The following is a 9,801-nucleotide window of genomic DNA, read 5'->3' on the forward strand; positions in this document are numbered from 1 at the left end:
AAGACAAACTTGTCATGCAATCCCTAGTAATAATAATTTATTTTTATTATTTTTTTAATATAATAGGTTAGAAAAGATAATATCATGTGTTTTCACAAAAGTCTGTTTCATGAAAGTCTCCTCCATTTTACACAGGTGAGAGGCGGGTGTAGAGAAATTTTTGTTTTAACGAAGATACCTATATATATTTGATGAAAATTGATTATATAAAGATATTATAAAGGTCTGTCTTAAAACGAAAGTGGGGTTTGAATTTAATAATTTACATTAGATTAGTAATTATTTTATTAGATTTAACTTGGCATTAAAAAACATTGTAGACACAAATTTATTGGTATATTTTATTGGAATAATATAATAACATTTTTGTCATTCAAAAACAAAAAATTAAATGCTTTGATATTGGGGGTATTTTGATATTTTCTCAAGACCTATTGGTTGTTAAAGAATTGAACAGGGATACACATGTTTTTTTATATTTTTCAAGGACAGCAAAATAATTTAATTGCCTTCCAAGTAAAAACTAAAACTAAAAACTATCAACAAATAGTATTTATGTCACTTCAATTTTTAAAAACACAACAAAAAAATAATTTTATCCCTATAATAAAAAAATAAAACATGCGTTAAAGGGTTTTTGTCTCTTTACCATGTTTTATTTATTATTATTGTTGGTGGTGGTTTCATTAAAGTCAAATTGATTTTTATAATAAATTAAATATTATTTAAATTAAAAAAACATGTAAGAGTAGTGACACAAGCTCTAACGCATAAGAGGTGCGGCATATGCATTGCCCCTTGATGACAAAAAATGCCTCATCATGTTGTTGGAAGTGTCACAACTTTTTTTCTCTATTGGTATAATATGCGTTGCCAATGGGATTTTCTCTTTTAATTTTCTCTATTTGCTACTAAAAAATATATTTTTGTCATTTTATTATTGGCATTTCAACTTTAGTTATTTTTCTGTTAATTTATAATCTTTATTCATAACTCTTTCGCGAAAGTATTATTTATTGTCGATTACATCCTTTAATTCTAACATGTAATATACTATTGTTTCCATTTTTTTTTAGGCTCACCTTTGATTTTAATCACTGTTTTTTAATTGTTATTTTTTTGTTTTAAACCCTTTTTTTATAATTAAATTTATTTATTTATTTTATCTTTAAACATTTGGTTGCTTAGAAATTGAGTTTTATGGTTTTTGTTCATATAGGATGTTTTGGTCTGATGATTTGGATCACAAGTTTAAAAAATTAACATAGGTTAGCTTTGACTTTTTTTAAAAAAACCAAACTTTATGATTTTCATCATTTTATTTTTTACTGGGTTATTCGATCTCATAATATGAGTTATAGGTTTAATAGAATAACTCTCGTTGACTCGGCCTTGACTACCAATGTTGTCATGCTAGCTTGGATTTACATGAACTGATTTTTTTCATGCTATTTTTCATCTAATTTTGTTATTTTTTTTTAATGATTAACGTAGATGTTTGAGTTAGTTTGCACGCACCTCGACTAATCTCATAAACTTTAAAGTTAACAACCATGCAAGTCTGCGACAATCATGAGATTTGTGAAACTTGAATTAGTAACCTATAAGGAACAAACCTAAAACCTGATCACTTAAGTTATACATCTCATAGTTTTAATTTTGTTATTTTTAATTTGATGAGTTGAGAGTCAAACTAAATCTTTATCTTCCTTTGATTTTTTTATTGTAGATTATCATTTTTTTGTTTAATCTGATACCGTTGTTTATTTTTTATTATATAATTAAAATAAAACTAAATTACTTGACTTATTTATATCTATAACTTGATCCATAGATTTTTTTTTTTCCTCTGAGATAAATTCACCGAGCATCATTTTTTATTAAAAAAAACTGGCTTTGCGACAAAGACGTGGACGGACCGCTAGCCTCGTACTAAACTAACAAGTCATTAATATACTATTTTTGGTTGTATCGACTTTATATCTAAGGAAAGGCCATGAGATGTACTAATCTAAACTTAATAATCTCTATAAAACAGGAAAAAGAAGAAGATAGTTTTCTTACTTTAGCTTGATTTTCCTGTGTAATGATGATCATTATAACATAATAATAATAATAATAATTTTTTTAAAAAGAAGAAAATTGGCAGTTACATATTTGACCGAGTGTGAGAAAATTACAAAAATCTCCTCTCCACGAATCCAAAGCAAAGTACTCTGACCAATGATTCGGCAACGATGACCACGATAACAACCACCACCAGCATGCACAACCTCACTACCATCACCACCAATAAACCCACCGTAGCCTTCACCACTCCACCAAACTACGCCACCAGACTTTCCCACCTCTTAACTCTCAAATCCTTCACTCCGTTATGGTGCCCTACCATCACCACCGAACCCACCGAACAGACTCTCTCCTCTCTAGCCCTCCATCTCTCCCCTCACTCCCTCTCTCTCCTTTCCGCCATTGCCTTCCCTTCCCGCACTGCCATCACCGCATTCTCAACCGCTGCTCTCTCCCTTACAACCCCTCTCCTACCTCCTCGCGAGGACACATTTATCATCGCGGCGCTCGGCAAAGATGTAGAACTGATAGACTCAACTTTCTTGCTTAGTTTTTGTGGTGATGATATCAGCAGGGTGAACGTGTTAGTTCCAACAATAGCAACACCTAGCGGGCTCGTCCAGTTGCTTGGAACTGGACGAGGCCGGAAGGTGTTGTGTCCAGTCCCACGAGTGGTAGGACTGGAGGAGCCTCCGGTTGTTCCTGATTTTCTCCGGGAACTGGAGGCTGCAGGATGGGTCCCAATTAGAGTTGATGCGTACGAGACGCGGTGGCTGGGACCCGCCTGCGGGAAGGGAGTTGTGGAGTTGAGTGAGGGGGGATTGTTGGATGCGATGGTGTTTACTAGTAGTGGAGAAGTGGAGGGGTTATTGAAGAGTTTGAGAGAGTTTGGGTGGGACTGGGAGATGGTGAGGAGAAGGTGGCCTCATTTGGTGGTGGCAGCACACGGGCCGGTGACTGCCGCAGGAGCTGAGAGGTTGGGAGTGACTGTTGATGTTGTGAGTGGAAGGTTTGATAGTTTTCAAGGTGTTGTGGACGCTGTTGAAGCCAAGTTAAGAGGTTTGGATTCTAGCTGTATGTGAATTTGTCTGAACGAAAATCTGTACCGTTGATTTGCAAAATTGAATAAAAGTAGAGCTAAATTTTGGATGAAAGACTTCATTTACAAGAAAATGGCTGTCCCTTTCATCCTTTTTTTTGCTTAACAAAGAAGGGAAAACTTTCATAGCTATGACAAGAAAACCAAGACAGGCTATCATCAATCAATTCATGTAAAAAACCATACTTTAATGATCACTTGACCACTTTTTAAGCCTGTAATTTTGTTTCAACTTTATCCCCTGTAACTGTGATTTTAATCTTTCAGGTTCACCATAGCCAGTTCTCTAATTTTGCTTGATCATTATCCTTAGGGTTCCCTGTTTTCTTTTTTCTGGCTTCCACGGTGACAAAGGCTTCAATTCATCTTTCACTGTTAGCTCTCTTTTGTTGAAAATTTCACTTGGCCTGTTCCTTTACTCCCACATATTTTCACTATACTTGCTAGCCGTTAACTTTTTTTGGAGGACCTTTCCCTTGCGATATGTAGCAGAAGTTAAAGAACTGTTGTTATGGTTTTGAAATTAGACATAAGAAATGCAGGTTGATGTATGGTATTACATGGCTGCAAGAATAGAAAATTGAACTTTATAATGCCAATAGTTTTACATCAAACATGGAAAAAAAAAACCATGTAGTCAACATCTATAAGATAAAAATACACAAACTTATAGGGCGCTATATATTACAGCAAAATATTTCCAGTAATCACTACGGGAATAAGCTACGTATGATAATCAAATACAAACAGACACTCATATGAATTAGCTAAAAGCCACACCTATCATGCCCAGTGATATGTGGCATTATGAAATGCACAGTATGGACTTTGTTTTAATATATCTGCTATTTTCTTTGTGACTTCATCCCTGATAAAAGCTTCAGTGCGTCTTCCATGGATGGCCGATCAGATGGCCTACTTTTTATGCAGAGCAAAGCAACTTCAAGAACCAGTTTTATCTCTTCTTGTGTTGAATCAGTAGAACCAGTTTGATTCTCGCTATATATTTCTCTTAGAAGTACCTCCTTAGGCTTGCTATGTATTGTCCCTCCAGCGTTTGCCAAACTAGTCAGGATTTGCAGAATGATCTCCCCAAATCTGTATATGTCCATGTAGAGCTCCTCTTTTATGGAACTGTTCAGTTCGCCTGGTAAAAAGTTGAACAAACATTAATCACTACTTGTGCTTCCAGAGAAGAGATTAGCCAGAGTTAACAGATTTCTATTTGTAGGAATATCCTTTTTCCTATTTCAAGACAACAACATAATTTCAATTTAGTCTTGCTTGTAAATTTTAATCACTGTCACACTCGTTTTAATTTAGTCTTGCTTGTAAGGAATCTTGACTAATTATGTGTGTGTACTTAGACAGGCAACAACTTTCTTGGTTGGACTTTTGTGATTTTTCCATAGCTTATATAAAGTATACTACAGATTTCCAGACATTCTTCATCTTTTGACAATATTAGACTTTTGATTAAAAGGTACTATTTGTCATTTTGATGTGAGGAAGTGATTTAGAAAACAGGAATCCCTAGAAAATCTTAGAAACATGAAACGACATGCTATAAGAACTATATGTGGTGACTCGTTACCTGTTTCTCCCATGAAAATTGTTGCAGGAGATGAGCCTTTAGTCATTTCTACCAGGTATTTGAATCCAAAATCAGCCAAATGAGGCTCCATATTTTCGTCGAACAATATGTTACTCAACTTCAAATCTCCATGAGGAATTGCCGGATAGCAGTCATGGTGAAGGAAGCACAGTCCCCTAGCAATGCCAATGACGAGTTTGTACTTGGCCACCCAATCTCTCTTCAAAGTGATTTTTTCAGCCAAGTTACCATTAGGCTGATAATCATATAGGACATAAGCTAGTTGCTTGTTGTAGCAAAATCCTAGCAATCTAATCAAATTTTTATGTCTTGCAACACCCAGTCGTGTCATAAATTCTGTGGCTTTCTTCATTGTCTTTGCTTCCAGTTCAATCTTTTTCACTGAAACTGTTATTCCTGTGGGCAGCACTGCTTTGCAAACTGAATTAGATTCTGGTGGCACTGCTTCCATTGATTCTGTGGAACTAAAGCTCCTCAAAACATCACTTGCTGTGAATCGGGGGAGTCCACTGAAGGAGACCATTTTCCAGTGACCTTTACTTCCTCTCCGGATGTAGAATATCCCAAAGGCTGATGCCACAATTAATACAACCACCCCTGCACATAGTAGCAGAATCCACATAATCTTTCTTGTGCCTTTGCTGCCAAATATCTTGATGGAAGCAGAACATGGTTCCAAAGGTGCTCCACATAGCTTCGGATTTCCCTGATATGCACTGGTTCCCATCAGTTTAAACACATTGCTGGAGGGAATGGAACCGGATATATCATTGAAAGACACGTTTAGAAGTACCAAGCTTGAAGAAGCACCAAACTTTGCTGGTATTGGACCACTGAAATTATCATGTGACAGGTCTAGGATACTTAAAGCTGGAAGGCTTGCAAGATCTTCTGGTATATGACCAGTAAACTTGTTATCAGCTAAATCCATCTTTCCAAGAGCTTGGCAATTAGAAACATCTCCAGGGACACTTCCTGATAGATTGTTCATGCGCAACTCAATAACTGAAACAGATTTGCAGGAGTGGAATGGAGGAAGATTGCCTGAGATATTACATGCTGACGCTGAGAAATTTTGGAGAAGCTGCAAAGACCATGTTTTTGCTGGGATCATACCTCCAAGCCCTGGATTATTGGAGATATTGAAGTACTGCAGACGGGAAGCTTGAGAGATATCTGTGGGAATCCCACCGGTAAACTTGTTCCTGGAAAGGTCCACATATGTGATATCAGGAAGGTGGCTGAATTTAAGAGGGATCTCACCGGAGAAGGAATTGTCTTCAATTCGTAGACGCACAAGCGAAGAGCAATTGGAGATGGATGGTGAGAGACTGCCTGTAAAGTTATTTGAAAACAGGATCAGCTTTACTAGCCCTCCTGCACAAATATCCGGTGGAATGCTGCCGATGAAATTGTTGGTTGAAACATCCACCCATTTCAGCTTCAAGTTCTTGCCCAAGTCATTTGGAAGTGAACCAGAGAAGAAATTGTTCCATATAAGGAGCGTTTCCAGTGAGGGAAGCTGACCAATGCCTGGTGGAACAGTGCCATTCATTTCATTGTACATAAGGCTTAGCAGCTTGAGATTCTTCAACTCTGCAAAGCTCTCAGGTATAGGCCCAGATAGTTGATTATCAGAAAGATCTAAGCTGGCGAGAGGCACAATTTGTCTGAACTCCCAGGGGACCAATCCTGTGAGCTGGTTTCTGAAGAGAAATAGTGATTCTAGCTTGGTGAGATTCGAGAGTTGCTTTGGTATTGGGCCAGATAGATTTGCACCAGCTATATCAAGATATTGAAGCTCACTCATGTTACCCATTTGCCATGGGATACTTCCCTCATATGAATTGTAGCCAATCTCCATATGGGTCACCGTCTTGAGTTGGCCTAGCTCCGGCGGTATATTACCACTGAGGGAGTTACCTGCCAGGTGAATAAACTCAAGGCTCTTGAAAGAACCATACTCCGATGGGATTGGTCCATCAAAGTAACTCCCAGCCAGATTGAAAACTTTGAGATATTGAAGCTGGGAAACCTCAACTGGCAACGGCCCAGAAAAGCTATTGCTGAAGGCATCAAGCACAACCAGGTTACGAAGACTGGAGATTCCACCCGGAAACTGGCCAGAAAAATTGTTTCTGCTGATATCAAAGCTTTTTAGATTTGTGAGGTTAAATATTCCCACTGGAAGCTGCCCCGAGAATGAGTTGTAGCTGAGGTTAAGATCAACAAGCTCCGTAAAGACACCAAACTGTTTCCCTGTCAATTCACCTCCAAGATTTTTCATAGACAGGTCTAAAGCAACAACAACTGTGGAGTTCTTGTCGCATTTGACACCAGACCAAGAGCATGCTTGGACTTTCTCTTTTGTGTTTCCTCCAGGAGGCACTAGCCAATCATCCAAGCTGTTAGCATCATCAATGAGCTCAGATTTTAAGCTCAAGAGAGCCTCTGAGTAAGGATCATCAGCCAAAACAACCGCAACTATGCATGTGAAGGCCAAGAGCACCTCGAAGTACAAGCAATGGAAAATCTCCATTGGAACTCGAAGTGGAGAAGAAAGAAAGACAACTATTGACAACCCCAGATAAGAGAAAAATCTGTCAGTTTAGAATAAGGCCTGTGTGTATTTTTTATGTTTTTGTTGGATGAGAGGTGCATGGGGACTAGAGAAAGAGGGCATAAAAGAAGGGAGTGACGTATAGGGATTAGTTGATATGAGAATTTGCCATCAATCAAGTTATTTTAGAGGCAATAAGGGGCCCTTAGGGTCATTGTTAATTTGGATGGTGTTGGCCACTAAGGAATCTAGCTTTTCCATGTAGCATCTTTTTCCTGCTTTTCACAGGAGAAAATGAAATATTTAAGCTGCATTTGCTAATTTGTAACAGGGTTTCCACATAAACGTAATCATCCATATCTTTGCCATTTTATTTTGGAGATAAAGCTCCTTTCTGTATCCTCTTCTGGTTGGATGGCTACAAGCAAACAGTAGCAGATTAGGATTAAAGCGAACCATTATTTTATAAGCAAGAATATCATAAGAAATTAAGAAAAGTAAGCAATTATTATGATAGCAACAGTTCTGAACTAGTTTTGGACTGTTGGAAGCAAACTGTCATGGCAGCACTGAAGCAAATGCTGGGCTAGGAAAAAAAAAAATCATCCAGATTTGCGTGTGACCAGATCAAATTAAGCAAGCATTGAATCAAGGGAAATGCGTGCCAGTTTATTGTGTACACAATTAAGTCCTTGTTTTGGGATTGACCAGTCATTGAAATGATAGTAGCAGGTGCAGAGAAGTTACAGAATAAAGACAATGGCAGTGATAAGAAAAAGCAGCTCTCTTTTTCCTTGATTTATGATTAAACTAAACCTTTTGTGTCCTTGAAGGACATTAAAAGAATCTATAGCCTGTTCTTGACATATGTGCAAAGCTTGGCAGTTGGCAGTGAACGCACAGTCCATTCCTTCCTTCGTGCTCCTAATGCAATCTAATAATTAAACTTAACGTCTCTAATACGGTGCTATGAACTTTTTTATTCTTTTATTTTTCAAGATCTGGACGAGAGTAAAACCAAAGCGAAGAAAGATATCTCTCATCATTATTTTACAGTGCTGTGATTCTCAAAATGGACGGACGCATGGAAGAGAGCAGACCTGTAATTATTTAGGTGGCGTAACCTTGCATTAATTACAAGACCATTGGTATCATGTTCTCACCATCTCTAGGGTTTGAACTTTGAAGTTGGCCGTATATGGACCACAAGCCCTAACGTATCCTGTACAGAGTATATAGAGGTAGGTCCTCCAGCAGCAAACATTTACAAGTAGCTATACTTGACATGCTAAACGAGGCACAAACGTACACCACCTTTTAAGTGTTCGTTTCACTCCATTGAAGCAGTTGGTCTTGTCTTTGAACCTAATCTAGGGAGTAGCTGGACACCATTTTGCTAGTAAAATATCAAAAAGAAAGAACCCAATCAGCTAACAGTCCTCCTGGGTTTTGTTTGATCTGGGAACCTGCTCGTCAAGGGAACGTCTCAGAGAAGGCAAAAAAGTTTTGAGTGCCGTGAGTGCCATGGACAAAAAAAGCTTGTCCTTGGTTTGCATTACTGCTCGGAGTTTTGGCCCTATGTAGGAACGTTGTGAGCAGATACAGCCATACAGGTCCATGTCCGTTCATATATGTATGGGAAACAGTGCAGGGTTGTAAGATCTTGGTGCTCAGATGACATGATCACATCACGAGGGGGTCCTGCGTCCTGAGACCCTTTCACAGTGACCCCGTGATGAAATAATTCAGGCCGGCAGAGGAGTCCCTTTGCGTGCTAGAATCCGGTGTCATTTAGTATTGGCTATAAATGAATCTTCCCTTTGTATCCTTGCTTCCATGCGATAGAATACAAGTTTCTTTCTTCCTTCTGTTTTCCTTCTTCGAAAGAGATGCTTGTAGCCTGCAAAGTTGCAAGCAATATCATCTCTAATTTCAACTGAGTTGATGATGTTAGGTTCTCACAAGTTAATAATAATAAAAAAAACCCACAGAATACATCAAATATACAGGCGAGATAATCACAAGAGGTATTCTTGAGCAAACAACCTCTGAATACAAGCTATACTAGAGAAATTTTATGACGTTCACACTATAATTATCAATACGAGAGGGCTAGATCTAAAGAGAAGAAAGAAATAGGAAAGGGGGAATTTAAAGAATAATTTTAAGATAAATGAGAATATTTTTATTATTTTTGTAAATCCGGATATGTTTTTTTCTCTTCTTTTTATTCTTCTTTTCGAGTCTTTTCACCATGAAAAAACGTAATGCGCGCTCACCATAACCAAACACCACACCACTTTATGATCAATCCCGAACAATTATGAAAATGGATGAAAGGGTGTGAAAACATTGGATAATGGCGTTGGTTCTGCAAATTTCATTTAACTTGAAATTATATTAAATAAAATCTTTTTAATTTTCAAAACTTATTTTTAATATTAAAACATCAAAATA

The 9,801-nt window shown here is 37.5% G+C and overlaps 2 protein-coding genes across 2 annotated transcripts; one reads left to right on the plus strand and one right to left on the minus strand.

The window, feature by feature from the left end:
• The first annotated feature begins 2,237 nt into the window (after window positions 1-2,237).
• On the plus strand, window positions 2,238-3,152 carry LOC118034222 (uncharacterized). Its single transcript, XM_035039460.1, has one exon. It carries the CDS (start codon window positions 2,238-2,240, stop codon window positions 3,150-3,152), a length of 915 nt encoding a protein of 304 aa, XP_034895351.1.
• Window positions 3,153-3,790: 638 nt separating this feature from the next.
• On the minus strand, window positions 3,791-7,692 carry LOC118034316 (uncharacterized). Its single transcript, XM_035039569.2, has 2 exons — window positions 4,764-7,692; window positions 3,791-4,316 (listed from the first exon to the last, which is right to left on the minus strand). Exons 1-2 carry the CDS (start codon window positions 7,321-7,323, stop codon window positions 4,015-4,017), a joined length of 2,862 nt encoding a protein of 953 aa, XP_034895460.1. The 5' UTR covers window positions 7,324-7,692; the 3' UTR covers window positions 3,791-4,014.
• Between the last annotated feature and the right edge of the window lie 2,109 nt (window positions 7,693-9,801).

Source organism: Populus alba, chromosome 18, assembly GCF_005239225.2.
Source record: "Populus alba chromosome 18, ASM523922v2, whole genome shotgun sequence".
Lineage (NCBI taxonomy): Eukaryota > Viridiplantae > Streptophyta > Magnoliopsida > Malpighiales > Salicaceae > Populus > Populus alba.

Bases quoted from the DNA above. Each gene is read 5' to 3' on its own strand.
- LOC118034222 (XM_035039460.1), top strand. From the start codon at position 2,238: ATGACCACGATAACAACCACCACCAGCATGCACAACCTCACTACCATC.
- LOC118034316 (XM_035039569.2), bottom strand. From the start codon at position 7,323: ATGGAGATTTTCCATTGCTTGTACTTCGAGGTGCTCTTGGCCTTCACA. The intron at 4,317-4,763 runs GTAACGAGTCAC...ACTTTTTACCAG, and splicing joins AATTTTCATGGGAGAAACAG to GCGAACTGAACAGTTCCATA.